The sequence below is a fragment of the Lissotriton vulgaris genome, unplaced genomic scaffold (genome assembly GCF_964263255.1).
Source record: "Lissotriton vulgaris unplaced genomic scaffold, aLisVul1.2 SCAFFOLD_1373, whole genome shotgun sequence".
Lineage (NCBI taxonomy): Eukaryota > Metazoa > Chordata > Amphibia > Caudata > Salamandridae > Lissotriton > Lissotriton vulgaris.
This window is the reverse complement of record NW_028255383.1, coordinates 235,548-251,455: the sequence shown is the minus strand read 5'-3', so window position 1 is coordinate 251,455 and position 15,908 is coordinate 235,548. Positions and strand designations below refer to the sequence as shown.

The window sequence follows — 15,908 nt, the reverse complement described above, 5'->3', positions numbered from 1 at the left end:
GGGTGGTCATTGCATAAATCATGGTGGGGATGTCTGGTGCTCCCCTTTTTTCAAAATTTAGAAACCCTTTTTGCAAAACTATTTGGTTCCCTGACAGAATAACATTGGAAATGTATAAGCTGTATAAAATTGTCTTAGCTTACCTTTTTCCAGGCATAGACAATGAGGTTGGCTTCCATCTTTCTAAATATGAATATGTCAAGAAAGCCTCCAGGTTATTTTTGCCTGAAGCCCTCAATAATATCTGTATTGATCCTCTCCAGATGCCTGGTATGGCCTCACTCTGTAAAGTCTTACAGATCTGTGGACTTACTTGGACGAACTCTGATCCATATGGCTAAACATATTTTAGACACTATCCCTACTTTTTCAATTTTATTAAGTTTGGTCATTTCTCAGACCCTCACGTGAAGAGACCAGATTGGGATCCCCTCATTTCAGTGCTAATCTTAAGCCACAGAAATCTAGGCAAACAACGTCCCCCCAAGATGGTCTCTTGAGATCTTGAACTAACATATCCACTAAGGCTTTCACCTCCTCTTTAGCTACTTTCTTCTTTAACCTTGAAACGTCTCTGCATTCTGACTGGACACACTCAGGCCATTAATATTCCACTCTCTTATTATCCCTTCAAAGCCTTTGGCTGGCAAATTCCACAGGAATCTAGATTGACACTAACACTCTGCTATTTGATGTTTAGCCTCTCTGATGATTTACATAGATGACACCTACATCATTAACTGCCTAGTTGACAACTCTTGGTCAAACTTTCATGCGTATCTCTCTGATTTGCATATTCAAGTTCAATTTCAAGAAGACTGAGCTGCTTATCACACAGTGCTCTCCCTCTTTCTGCTCCACATATTGGTGGCTGACTGACCTTTTAAGGTCCTTTACAAGTGTGTCAGCAATACAGGATATTACTCTGTCAAATCTTTTTCCTTTTCCCACAGTTATTTTTCACAATTTGCATACTGGGATGCCTTCTATTTGGTCCTTCTACAGTCCCTAGTCTCCTCACTTCAAGTGATTCAGAATGATGCCTGGACTGCCTCATCAATCATCTAATTTTATAATGTGTCTACTTTTTATTACCTGCCTATTAAAAAGCATATTATTTTCAAAATGTAGGTCTACATTAACTTAGCTTTTTTAACAGTACCCAATCTATTTTCAATGATTTGTCACTTTTTATGATTCTGTCGTACTCTTCATTCTTCTCAGCTTAACCTGAAATGCGCACCCACCACATGTAGGGTGCAAGCGGATGTGTTACTGTAGGAACAAAACATTGCAAGCTTCTGTCCTTACTCTTAGCCTTCAATCTTATCAACTGTTGTTTTGCAAGCAAAGCAGTCCTCCTTCCTGGCAGAGTATCCACAAGTACAGAAATTTACTCAGTTGGTGGTTTCTTGGGTCCAGTACGTATACCCAGTTGTGTCTTTTAAGTGGGAAAGACTTCAAAGAGGTGCCTTTGAAGTGCACAGAGTTCCTGCTCTTCCTGCCCTGGCATTAGACTAACTACAGGGGATGTGTAGCCCTTTGTGTGGGGACAGAACACGGCCAATTCATGTGTGCCAGTTCCTCCTTCCCATTCTGCCCATCATGGACATATCAGGATGTGGATGATCCATCAGTCACACTTAAGATTCCTTTGTGCGTCTGTAGGGAATGCACAACGCTCAGCTTTAAAAGTGACAGTTCCAGTATTACAATTTGAAATCTGACTTCATCATCAGTTGTATTTTAAATTGTGATTCCAGAGACACCAAACCTGGGGGTCCCATCTCTTCTCTATTGGAAATTACACTAATACAATGTAATAAGGTAATACCAATGTGATTCTATGAAAGAGATAGGCCTTGCTGTAGTGAATAATGAATTTAAGAGTTTTTCATTACTATGGCATGTGAAACTTAAAAGTATACCCCTAATTTTCAAATACACTGCACCAGGCAAATACCTGACTTTTATTTATTAAAAAGGAAGGCTTGGGCATGGCAAAAGGATTATTTTAACAGGTCGACATGGCAGTTTAAAACTGCCCACATAGGTTCTGCAGTAGCAAGCCTGAGACATGTTTAAAGGGCTACTTAAGTGAGTGGTGCAATCTGTGCTGAAGACCCACTTGTAGAAGTTAATTTAAAGGCCATGGGTGCTTGTAGTGCACTTCACTACCAGCCTATAAGTAAGTCAAATATGCCGATTTTTGATAAGCCAGTGTTACCACATTTTAAGCAGAGAGCACACACACTTTAGCACTGGTTAGCAGTGGTAAAGTGCCCAGAGTCCTAAAGCCGATAAAACCAAATTCAGCAAAAAGTGGACGGAAAAGCCCAAAAATCTCTGGGGTGATCCTGCAGAAAGGGCCATTTCCAACAGTTATCCTAACGAATCCTGGAAGTTTGCATATGGAAGCACTTGTTTTATAATGTGTCTGTTGGGAAAAATATCTAATAAAGAAATGTTTAAAAGTTGCATGTGGCAATCTGATACAAAAGAACCCATTTTTTCCTGCGCCTGCAGAGGAATTTCAACAGTTCACCTTAATTAGAAATGCCTCTTTTATCTTTCATTTATCTTTCATTTAGTTCATTAGTAGGCATGTTTCTGTAAATTCACATCAACTAGAAATTCATGTAAACATAGGACCACCTTTTCAGTTCACAGAATATAAATGCAATTCGGTTAACCCTTTACACGTTCAACAACAAACACACAGAAAGGAGTAGTAAATTAAATGCACTCAGATTGCATTTGTACATGAGTTCCTGCACTGAAAATCAGAAGTGAGCTTAGAAACACCAGGAAGGAGCAATCTGCTTCATCCTCTGTTTGACCATGACTGATTTCTACATTAAAGTCAGTTCCAGATCTAATGGCAGTGAACAGGTTTGAAGACACAGATGTCCCATTTGCTTTACATGAGATAAAAATTGAAGCTCTACCAAGTTTCTGTTGGAATCACTGTACTCAACAGATAGGGGGGCTGCGCTCCACCAGGTCCAAAATGCAGTGCAGCACCGTATTTAGAAGGATACGATGCAGCCCCATGTTTCCCCCTGAGCTGGCTGTAATTTTAACTGTCTAGCGCCAACGCAGACACCCTTGCACAATAGTGCAAGGGTGCATGCATTGTAGGGGGAGGTTGCTTATGTGCAGGAAGTTGTCCCTTACTACACATAGAAATCTGAAATGGCATTTTGAAACTTCTATGTGTGCTGCTTAATGAAGCAAACATAGAAGTTGCAAAACATAATTTTTTGTATGGATTGTTTATGTGCTTCCTGCACATCAATAATCTATGTCCTACTATGGCCTTTTCACCCTAATCCAGGCAGGTCTCTCCGCACGTCGCGCAGCTCCACCAGCCTGAGCCCGTGTCCGGAGCCCAGCTGCTGCTGAGAGTTTGAAAATACAACAGGTGATGGACCGAATGTGGATCAATGTCACACACTCATCCCAGTCCAAAGATCTGGGCCCAAATCCATCGTTTTTTGCACTCCACACCACCCCGGGTTAGACAATGGCGATATGCAAATCAGCTCTGACCCTGTGCCCCATGGGAACAGTCCAGTCCGAACTCCAAAAGCCATGTCCTTCCCAGAACAGAATCAAGCATCCGAGGACCGGACCGGTTTCGAGGTAACACCTCTCATCAGCCCGGCTAGCTTGACTCCAGTGGTGTGGAGTGCCTGGGACCCACGTCTGGGCATCCCCAGCGCACTTAGGGCGGAATATGCAAATACACCAGGTGATGGACCGAATGTGGATCAATGTCACACACTCATCCCAGTCCAAAGATCTGGGCCCAAGCATGCTGAGAGTTTGAGGCCCGCCTCCAACCGCAGGCTACCGACTGCGCCTCATCCCTGGTGGCCAGTGGTAGGCCCTAGGTCTGCTTACTTGCTTTTACCTGTTTTGCTGCTGTTGCCTGTTTTGTAATTGTTCATTTGCGCTCTTTTTTTCTCCTCCTGTCATTTCCCCCTGCTTTGTTGTGCCTGTTTTTGCCTTCTGTGTCCTTCGCCGGTCCTGCTTTTTGCCTGTTTTTTGCTGCTGTTGCCTGTTTTTGAAATTGTTTATTTCTGCTGATTTTGTTTCTCCTCCTTTCATTCCCCCTCCTCTGTTGTGCCGTTTTTGCCTTGTGTGTCCTTCACCAGTCCCACTTTCCCGCCGCTGCGTCCCCTGCGACCCCGCCGCCCAGCTCCCATTCGTCCGCCCTCCACTCCCAGCTGCCTTCTCCCTCCCACCTCCCCTTCTTATGGACGCCGCTGGCGCACCAAGGCACGCCTAAGGCAAGCCCCTGGGGCCCGTCCATGCCTGGACCGCGTTCAGTGCCAGAACCCCTGGCCCCGCGAACACCACAGCGCCCGTCTCCACTATGATACCAGCACTCTCCACGCACTCAACAGCAGACAAGCATACTCCTGCTTCCAGGCCGCCCTGAAACGCACCCAAGGACCCTTCTCCTGCCGGAACTGCAGCTTCTGACAGAGGTCTGGATGAACGACTCCTCTGTACCCGACATTGCCATAGCCATCCCGGGCGGCTACTAGATCGCCCGCAGAGAACGCACCCAGCGTAGGAGGTGGATTTGCCATCATCCACAAATCCACCGTCAAGGTCTCAACCAGCTCCGACGACACCCTCAACACCGTCAGGCACCTGGACTTCCAGATCCGCACTGATCCCAACACCACCCTCAGAGGAACTCTGATTGATCTACAGGCTCCTCGGACCCAGACCACTGTTCAGGAACTCCATCGCCGACTTCAACAGCATGCACACCCTTGGGTCCATGGACTACATCCTCCTCGGGGACCTGAACTTCCACCTCGAGAACAACAACAACACCAACTCCACCACCCTGCTTGACAACCTCACCAACCTCACACTCAAACAACTCGTCACGACTCCCACCCACTCTGCCAGACACACGCTTGATCCTATCTTCTCCGCAAGCTCCCACGTCTCCTTCAGCCCCACCACTGAACTCCACTGGACCGTCCACTTCACCTTCAAGTAACCTACCACGCACCACTGCAACCAACAGATCCCCCGCCTCTGCTGGAGCAAAATCACCGAAGACCAGCTACACACCACCCTCACCCAAAGCCCACCCACAGACCCCACCGAACCCGACACCGCAGCCAGCAACGCCAGACGCTGGATCAGCGACTGCGCCAACACCCTCGCCCCCATTAAGAATCCCACCAACAGTCGCATCAACAAGACTGTAAGCTGGTTCACCGCGGACCACCAGACCTCCAAGCAAAACTGCCGAAAGCTGGAGAAGAATTAGCGCCACAAACAGACACCAGAGAACCAAGCAGCCCACAAGAATGCAATGCGCCAACATCACCACCTCATCAAATCTGCCAAATAGACCTCCTTCATGGACCACCTCGACAACAACGCACACAACAGCTAAGAGCTCTTCAACATTGTGAAGGAACTCTCCAACCCCAGCTCCAGCACCGACGACATCCCACCTTCGCAAGACCTGTGCAACTCCCTGGCCTCCCTCTTCCACCGCAAGATCACAGACATCCACAAAAGCTTTAAAACCAGTCTACCACGGCAGCCAACGACACCTAAGACCCCACGGCCACCACCCACGGTGACCCCCTACTCACCTGGACCAACATCAACGACTAAACCAAAATTAAAACCATTAGCACTATCCACTCCGGCTCCCCATCTGACCCGTGCCCTCACCATATCTTTAACAAAGCCAGTGCCACCACCGCACCCCACCTCCGCAAAGCCATCCACATCTCCTTCAAGACTGCGACCTTCCCGGAGAGCTGGAAGCATGCCGACATCAACGCCTTGCTCAAGAAAACCAAGCAGACCCCAAGGACCTCAAGAACTTCTGGCCCATTTCCCTGCTCCCATTCCCAGTGAAGGCCATCTAGAAAGCTGTCAACAAACAGCTCACACGCTACCTTGAGGAGAACAATATCCTGGACCCGTCCCGGTCCAGGTTCTGCAGCAACTACAGCACCAAAACTGCCCTCTTCGCCACCACCGATGACATCAGGGCCCTGCTGGACAACGTCAGGACTGCGGGCCTCATCCTCCAAGACCTATCAGCTGCTTTCGACACAGTCTGCCACCACACCCTACGCACTCGCCTCCATGACACAGGGATCCGAGGCAAAGCACTGGACTGGACCACCTCCTTCCTCATCCACCTTCCCCTTCCGATCTGAAGCCAGCAAGATCATCTGCGGCGTACCCCAAGGGTCCTCCCTCAGCCCGACGTTGTTCAACATCTACATGGCCCGCTCACTCACGTCGCCAGACTGCACAACCTAAACATCATCTCCTATGCCGATGACACACAACTGATCCTCTCACTCACCAAGGACCCTCTCACTGCCAAAACCAACCTCTACGAAGGAATTAAAGCCGTCGCCGAATAGATGAAGAACAGCCGCCTAAAGTTGAATTCGGGCAAGACGGAGGTGCTCATCCTCGCTCCACCCCCTCTGCCTGGGACAACTATTGGTGGCCAACCGCCCTGGGAGCAGCACCAACATCCACCAACCAAGCACGCAACTTGGGATTCATCCGGGATTCAACATGACCAAGCAAGTCAACGCCATCTCATCCTCCTGTTTCAACACCCTCCGCATGCTCCGAAAGATCTACAGGTGGATCCCCACTGACACTAAAATAACTGTCACCCAGGCCCTCGTCAGCAGCAGACTGGACTACAGAAACGCCCTCTACGTGGGAGCCCCTGCCAAACTGCTGAAACGACTGCAACACATAAAGAACGCCTCTGCACACCTGATCCTCGACATCCCTCGCCACAGCCACATCCCACACAACCTGAGAGACCTGCACTGGCTTCCCGTCAACAAGAAGATCACCTTCAAGCTCCTCACCTACGCACACAACGCACCCCACAACACCGGACCAGTATACCTCAACAAATGACTCACCTTCTACACCCCAAACCGCCCGCTCCGCTCTGCCGACCTCGCACTCACCACCGTCCCCCGCATCTGGAGAGCGACCACCGGTGGCAAATCATTCTCCCACCTCGCCGCCAAGTCCTGGAACACCCCCTCCCATCCTCCTACGGCAGACCTAATACCTACATACATTCAGGAGGCTACTCAAGACCTGGCTGTTCGAGCAGTAGCAACAGCCCACCACCAAGCGCCTTGAGACCCTCACGGGTGAGTAGCGCACTTTACAAATGTCTTGATTGATTGATTTGCTGTTTCTATGTGTGCTGCACAATGCAGGACACATAGCAACAGCAAAAACAAGGAGAAATTAAAAAATGTTCAACGTTGTGCCTGTTTAAGACCAGGTTTGCCCTGGCCTGGGGCCTGCTCAATGGGTTGCACATAGACTCTGTTAAGTCGGCCCTGGGAAGAAGTAGATGTGATGGGAGGTGGCGGGATGGGCTAGGACAGAAAAATGGGCAGCAGGTGCAAGCGGCAATGAGAGAAAAACAAGGTGAAAGCAGTGAAATTAGGAAAAAAAATAGAAGGCTATCAAAAATTAGGGGAAAAGCAGGAGAAATCAGTGACAAATGAGAGAAAAGCAAGGAGAAGGTCCTCAAAAAATGAGGGAAAAAGTCAAGGGGAAGCAGTGAAGAAGAAGGAAAAGCAAGGAGAAGGCACTCAGAAAATGGGGAAAAGACAAAGATTGGGGAAATGTAAGAAGAAGGCTCTTAAAAACACATAGAATGCACTCAAAAAATTGGGAAGAAAGCAGGGGAAAGCAGTGAAACATGAGGGAAAAGCAAGGAGAAGGCACTCAAAAATCGAGGGTTTAGGCAGTAGAAAGCAGAGAAGAAGGGTGAAAAACAAAGAGTAGGCAATCACAAATTGGGGGTGAAAGCCGTAAGAAATGAGGGAAAAGCAAGGAGAAGGCTTTCAAAAAAATAAGAGTAAAAGCAAGGAGAAAGCATTGCAAACGAGGGAAAAGAAGGAGAAGGCACTAAAGAAATAGGAAAAAAGCAGGAGAAATCAGTGAAAAACAACAGAACAGCAAGGAGAAAACACTAAAACAAATTGAGGGAAAAGCAAGAGCAAGTTCCCGTTCTAAAGAAACCCACTGCCGACCCTACGGTTATGGGCAACTTCCGTCCCATCTCCCTTCTTCCCTACCTAAGCAAAGTACTCGAGACGTATGTAACTAGTATCCTCAGTTCTTTTATTGAGGACTCCAACTTCTTGGACCCCCAGCAGGCCGGGTTCAGACCCGCCCATTCGACAGAGGCGGTCATTCTCTCTGTAATGGAGGAACTCCGTAGAGGCGCCGATTCTAACACCCACCAAGCCTTGATTCTTTTGGATCTGTCGGCGGCCTTTGACACGGTCGACCACACCATCTTGGTCGACCGTGTCAAACAGGCTGGTATCGGAGGGACGGCCCTTGATTGGGTCCGCTCATTCCTGACGAACCGCCACCAATCTGTCCGACTTTCCCATTTTTCGGCTAACAGGATGAAACTCACCTGCGGTGTGCCACAGGGTTCGTCTCTGTCCCCACTTCTTTTTAATTTGTACCTTACCACCCTGATCCGCTCCCTCCGGGGCAGGAATGTCACTGCATTTAACTATGCAGATGACATTCAGCTCATTTTCAATCTTGACTCCTCGCAGGATGCGGCTCAGGATTTCCAGTCTACCCTCTGTCATATCAGCAATTGGATGGGCACTCACCATCTCAAACTCAATCCCGACAAGACGGAGCTTGTTCTTGTCGGAGGCCCATCCAATCCCTGGAACTCCACCTTCTGGCCCCCTGCCCTTGGCCCCTCCCCTTGCCCTGCTGACAAGGTAAAAAGCTTGGGGGTCTATATTTCTCATGATCTTTCCATGCAACATCAGGTCAGTGCTACAGTGTCTTCCTGCTTCCACCAGCTCAGAAAAATTTGTAAAATAGCCCATTTTCTGACCACAGAAGCTCTCACCCTGACGTTGCTAGCATTTGTCATCTCTCGGGTTGACTATGCCAACGCCTTGTACGCAGGTATCCCACAATACCAAATCAAAAGACTACAGCTGATACAGAATCAGGCAGCCCGCCTGATTTACCACCAACCAAAAAATCATCACATCCGTCCTCTACTTAAAGCCCTTCACTGGCTTCCTGTATCAGAGCGTTGTAAATTCAAATGAGGCTGTTTGACTCACAAATCCCTGGCCGGCATCGGCCCCTCCTTCATCTCGTCGCTTCTGCACCCGTACGTCCCTTCTAGACCCCTCCGATCTTCCCACCACGCTCTCCTTCAGACGCCCAGGTTTAGGCGCAAAAAGCACGGAGGCCTCAGATTCTCTTTTCTGGCCCCCTCACTCTGGAACTCTCTCCCACTGGAACTTAGACTCTCCTCCTCTTACCTTCACTTCAGGTCTCTCCTAAAAACTCACCTTTTTCGCTGTGCTTACACATAAGCTCCCTCTCCCTCCCTCCTCTGTCTCCTCTTGATTTAGTGAACAGCGCCAAGAAACCGTCCGGTGTATGTTGCGCTCTATAAATCTTTTTTACATTCCATTACATTACAAGACAGTAGCAAGAGCAATGCAGAAGCAAGGGGAGAGCTGGGCCTGGGGCCTGCTCAATAGAGTTGAGCTGCGCCTCCATTAAGTAGGTACTGGGAGTTGGTAGGAGCACTGGGAGATGGTGGGTGGAGCTAGGCGGGAAAATTATGGCAGGAGGAACAATGAGGCTCTCACAAAATGGGGGAAAAAGCAGGTGCAAGCAGTGAAGACGAGGGAAAAGCAAGGAGAAGAAACTTAAGAAACGTGGGAAAAGCATGGAGCAAGCAGTGAAAATGAGGGAAAAGCAAGGAGAAGGCACTAGAAAAATTGGGAAGAAATGATGCTGACATCACTCCCTCCCAGTGGGCACGCCTTCGGCGTGACATTCTGCAAATTTTCCATAGCATCCCCGAACATGAATCCACCTACAAGGTGATGACTCAGAGGTACTAGGCTCCATCTCCACTTCAAAAGATGTTTCCCAATGCATCTTCCCTGTGTTGGCGCTGTACACAAGCGGTCGGGGATTTTTTTTGCACATTTGGTAGACATGCCCTCTACTTACTATGTACTGGAAAGAAGTCCTTAGCCATATTAAGCAAGTGTTAGGATACCCGTTACTTGAGAGTCCGCTCATTCTTATGAGTGAACCTGCAAGCAGTGGCCCGTCGAGATCGGCACCTCAGTCTCCACATGCTGGGAGCTGCGAAGCAGACTGTCGCATTATATTGGAAGAAACCAGAAACACCTTCTACTAATGTATGGTTCACTCGCTTGTGGCACACGGTGGCAATGGCGCTACTCACGGCTCATCTACAGCTTCGGGAAACCAAATTCACGAAACTGTGGAAGCCTCTGGTGGATTACCTGGGATGCCTCGAAAATTCTAGACTGCAACCACCAAGACTTCGAGCACTACAGCTCTTTAACGATGCAGTACACCCCACTGGTCCAGTTTTTGGAATCGAGCTGAATAGTCACTCACCGCAATGCCTCAAAACCTAGACATCTCCCTTCTTGGCACGCTGGTCAATGCTAACACTCTTGACCCCCCTCCCCGCATGTTCTCAGAGATAATTTTGGCTATTGCTTGAGTAGTGGTCCCCAGCGGTGTGAACAGACTCTGAAGATATATCAAGGCATTCCTCATCCCCCCCTGCCACCCACTGTCCCATCTTTCCTATTTTTCTCATCCCTTTCTCTGTCTATACATCTTGGTTATGTCCTTGTTTTCCTTTTTCTTTTTGTTCTTCTTATATCTTTCATTCATACTTTCCAGCTTATGGATACGTTACTGCATCGTATCTCACTCTAGGCAAGTCTATTAGAAAAAGAATGCTAAACTACTAGATGGTGTTTTTGCCCTGTAGCATCATGCCACCACTGCCCAAAAATTGAGACTCTACGGTGCCAGTCATAGACGCTTGTGCAGCTGTTGTGTTGTATAGTGTTTTTGGACCCTAGTGTAATTTTCCTGATTCATGCCCATATATAGGTATTAATCACCCTATCCTTATATAGGCATAGAAATCATAACCATATTAAGACATAGCTTAAGTAGTCCTAATACGGTTTGGCTACTTCCGCTAGTTCTGAAAATCTACAACGATTTCTTGGAAAAACCCGCCTTCAGCAGTCAGGGACTCCCCCTGCATGAATATTGATTTATCCAAGAACTCATGGTGTTTTCAAATAACTAATTCTTTGATGACGTTATTATGTCCAACCTTACGTCAAACTCGGCACCTTCAATGTATAAATATGCCCACACTTGCCCAAACAGACAAACATTGGTTTGGAGCAGTTCGACTATCTACTTGCCCGACGCCCTGTTACAGCAAGTGCCGAAGGAAGCTGACTCTCCAGCAGACGCACTGAGAGAGACGCTGTCTTTTCTCTTGCCGAGAAATCCAGCTCCAGTGTTTCCAAGCTACCCTTGCTGGTTGTTGGGAAATCGAGTCCTGAGAGAGAGATGCCAGACCTCCTTCATTCTAAACCAAGGTACGGAGCTGATTAGACCCTTAGAGAATTCTTGGAATAGATTCTTGCCAAAAGAATACTGAATACCTCACTTACTTCTTCCCTTGTACTAGACCTAGGTTAGCTACACTGGGGTAGGCATATTTTAGAAGCGCCAGTTGAGTACTTTTAGTCTTTATTTATTGATGTATGTATTCTATATATTTTATGGCTTAGAAACCATATCATGCTTTTACAGTATTATTTTATAATACTCTTCGTACTGTACGCATTGTACTTTGCAACCAGTATTACGATTGTAGCAGTTAATTTCCTCTGCATGAGAAAGAAGACTGTCCAAGAAATCCTTTTATTGAAAACACCAGTTTCTCCATGTCTCTGCACCTCTGTTGAAACGAAGCATGCACGATGGACTGAGTGAAATAACTATCTATTGTTTTCGCGAAAAGCAAAGAGAAGACAGCAGCAGGAGCAATGAAGCAGTATGGGAAGAGCTGGTTTCTGGACCCTGCTCAATAGGGCCGTGCTGCCGCCTCTATTTAGTAGGTCCTGGGAGGAGGGAGTTAGCGGTGTGGAAGTCGATGGGAAGGGCTAGGTAAAATGGTTGGCAGGAGCAGCTATAGGGGAAGTACAAGGAGAAAGCAGTGAAACAAGGGAAAGGCAGGGAGGAGGCACTAAAAATCCACATTCTCTTCAGTAGCTCTTGGGTACAGAATGAGGGTTCAGAACGCTATTGAAATTATATGCCTGACATGAAATGTTTGTAAAAAGAACAATTGATGGACAGAATGCTGCGCAATGTCAAACATTCACCCCAGTGCAGAGATCTGGGCCTAAATCTAATTGTTTATTTGCTCCCTATGCCTTTCCTGTTCAGACCAAGCCATATGTAAATCAGTCTTGACCCTGTCCCTATGGGAACTGTCCATCCCGAACTGCCAGGCCAAGTCCGCCCTGGGCTGGGAAGAAGCATTCTGGGACCGGTTTTGGGGCATCACCCCTCATCAGCCAGGCTAGCTTGACTCCAGTGGCATGGAGAGCATGGGACCCACGTCTGGGCATACCCGTCCCACTAGGCGTGACTAATGAAAAAAGAACAATTGATGAACAGAATACTGCACTGTTGTGTGGCGTTTTAGGCTCCGAGTTAATTTTCCCAATTTATGCCCTTATATAGGTACAATTCACATTGCCCTAATATAGGCATATAAATCATTCCCTTATTTAGACATAGCCCATGCTGACCACATACAGGCATGGCTACTTCCACCCGTACCAAACGTCACAACGATTTCTAGGAAAATCGGCTTAAGCGGTAAGGGACCTTAACCTTGCTTGAATATTGATTTGTCCAAGGAATCATGCACTTTACAACGAACTACTATTCCATAGGGGTTCTTTCCTGACGTTATCATGCCCGACTTTACGTCAAACTAGACCCCTTCAAGGTATAAATATGCCTTCAGTTGCTCTAGCAAGACACAGCGGTTCGGACCAGTTCAACTATCTACTTGCCCGACGCAGCTCCCTACAGCAAGTGCCGAAGGAAGATGACCCTCAAGCTGACGCACTGATCGAGAAGCTGTCCTTTTTCTCGCTGAGAATCCAGGCTCAGTGTTTCCAAGCTCCCTTCGCGGGGTGTTGGGAAATCGAGTCCCGAGACAGAGATACCAGACCTCCTTCATTCTAAACTAAGGTATGGAGCTGATCAGAACCTAAGCGAAATCTTGGATAGATTCTTGGCAAAGAAAACTAAACCTAGGCTACACAATACTTACTTCTTCCCTCGTACTAGAGTTAGGTTAGGTACATTGTGGTAGATGTATTTTAGAAGCACCAGTTGAGTACTTTTAGTCATTGTTATTTATGTAATATATTTTTTTATGGCTTAAAAACCATACAATGCTCTTACAGTATTATTTTATAATATTGTTCTAGCTGTATGCCTTATACTTTGCAGTCTGCATTACGATTTAAGCAGTTCATTTATTTTGCATGAGAAAGAATACTGTTCAATAAATCCTTTATTGAAAACGCCTGTCTCTCTACTTCTCTACACCTCTGTAGAAATGAAGCATGCACGATTGACTGACTGAAATTCTTATCTATTGTTTCCACTACTCTAGAGATACATTTCTTATTGTTGGGAAACACAGTTGTCATGTTTATGCGGTTGTCAGAAACTAATACCTTCTTGTGAATTTGAGAACGTTTCTAGTGACCTCTGAGATAGCTGGCACTCAATATTAAGTTTAATATATTCGATAGAGACCTAGTTGACCTCAGTCCTACGTCTAACTATAGGATATATTATTCCAATGCTCAGAGCCTATTGGGAATATAGGTACTACACTACAGCACATTGTCAAACATTCACCCAAGTACAAATATCTGGGCCTCTGATCCTCTCCCTCACCAGAGACCCCGACACTGCCAGAGCCAGCCTCCACGAAGGGATGAAAGACGTCGCCGAGTGGATGAAGAACAGCCGCCTGAAACTGAACTCAGACAAAACGGAACTCCTCATCCTGGGAACATCACCCTCCGCCTGGGACGACTCCTGGTGGCCTCAGCCCTGGGCACCGCCCCCAAGCCAATAGACCACGCACGCAACCTGGGCTTCATCCTGGACTCCTCCCTCTCGATGACCAGACAAGTCAACGCCGTCTCCTCATCATGCTTTCACACCCTTCGCATGCTTCACAAGATCTTCCGATGGATCCCAACCGAAACCAGGAAGACGGTCACCCAGGCCCTCGTCACCAGCCGACTGGACTACGGAAACACCCTCTGCGCCGGAACCACAACCAAGCTACAGAAAAGACTCCAAAGCATCCAGCATCCAGAACGCCTCCGCCCGACTCATCCTGGACATCCCCCGACGCAGCCACATCTCCGGCCACCTGAGGGACCTGCACTGGCTCCCCGTCAACAAGAGGATCACGTTCAGGCTCCTCACCCACGCACACAAGTCTCTCCACGACCTGGGCCCCAAGTACCTCAACGACCGCCTGACCTTCTACCTGCCCACCCGCCAGCTATGGTCTGCTAGCCTCGCCCTCGCCGCCGTACCACGCATCCGAAGAGCCACCGGCGGAGGCAGATCCATCTCCTACCTGGCGGCCAAGACATGGAACTCCCTCCCCATCCACCTTCGGCTGACCCAGGACCACCTCGCCTTCAGGAGACAACTCAAGACCTGGCTGTTCGAGCAATAGCGGACCCCCTCCCCCAAGCGCCTTGAGACCCTTCCGGGTGAGTAGTGCGCTATACAAGTGTTATGATTGATTGATTGATTGATTGGCCTAAATCCATCGTTTATTTGCTCCCCATGCCTTTCCAGTTCAGACACAGCCATATGCAAGTCTCTTGACACTGGTCCCCATGGGCACAGTTCAGCCTGAACTGCCAGGCCAAGTCCTCCTCCGACTGGAAACAAACATCCTGAGACCAGTTTTGGGGCATCACCCCATATCAGGCAGGCTAGCTGGACTCCAATGGCATGGAAAGCACGGGACCCATGCCTGGGCATACCTGTCCCACTCGGGGTGACTAATGCAAAAAGAACAATTGAAGAACAGAATGCTGCACAATGTCAAACATTCACCCCAGTACAGAGATATGGACCTAAATCCATCATTTATTTCCTCCCTATGCCTTTTCAGTTCAGACCCAGCCATATGCAAGTCAGTCTTGTCCCTGATCCCCATGGGAACAGTCCAGCCCGAACTACCAAGCCAAGTCCTCCATGGCAAGTTAAAGCTCATGCCGGATGCTTAAGAAAAAAAAAACACAGGCGTAGTGGAAATCCTATTTCTCAGCTGCTTACGTTGGAATAAAGTCAGTTCTCACCTTGAATACCAAGTAGAAGGAACCAGAATATTGGTGCTGATTTTATCATCATTGTTGTTGTAGGGGTGAGATTCTGAGCCAGGTGAAGGAACCTTTAAAAAGCATAGGGAAAAACATAATCAGAAGTGTTTTTTATTGTAAAAAAAATACTTTTTAGTAATGTAGGATTTACAAGGGCAGTGGTTTTAGTGTGATAAATTATCATATGTCACTGCAGGAACATAGACTGTAGGAACTGCACCATTTCTGAACAAGAAAGACTCCATTTATTAAAACGTGTATTTTACTTGTTGACATGGTGCTATATGATTTTGATATTAAATGCATATAGCTCATCTAATTTTCTAAAACATTTATTTTGTTGATATGGTGACACTCTTGTAAAACCAGATTATTGCTTGTATGTTTTTGGAAGCAACATCCTTTTTTACAGTCATTAATCCTCAAGTGGCACATACACATTTGTCAAATGAGATGCCTCCAATGGACCTGATGTATAGTTTACCATGTGAGCATATCTATAAAAGTCCTCCCTGGACTAGAAACAAGCATTCTAGGACCGGT

The 15,908-nt window shown here is 47.4% G+C and overlaps 1 gene segment (V, D, J or C); it reads right to left on the bottom strand.

The window, feature by feature from the left end:
• LOC147659150 (immunoglobulin heavy constant gamma 2-like) overlaps positions 1-15,908 on the bottom strand; it is a 342,076-nt gene that overhangs the window by 289,484 nt on the left and 36,684 nt on the right. The window contains 1 exon segment of the C gene segment in view: positions 15,345-15,436. Within this exon segment, the coding sequence occupies positions 15,345-15,396 (52 nt within the window).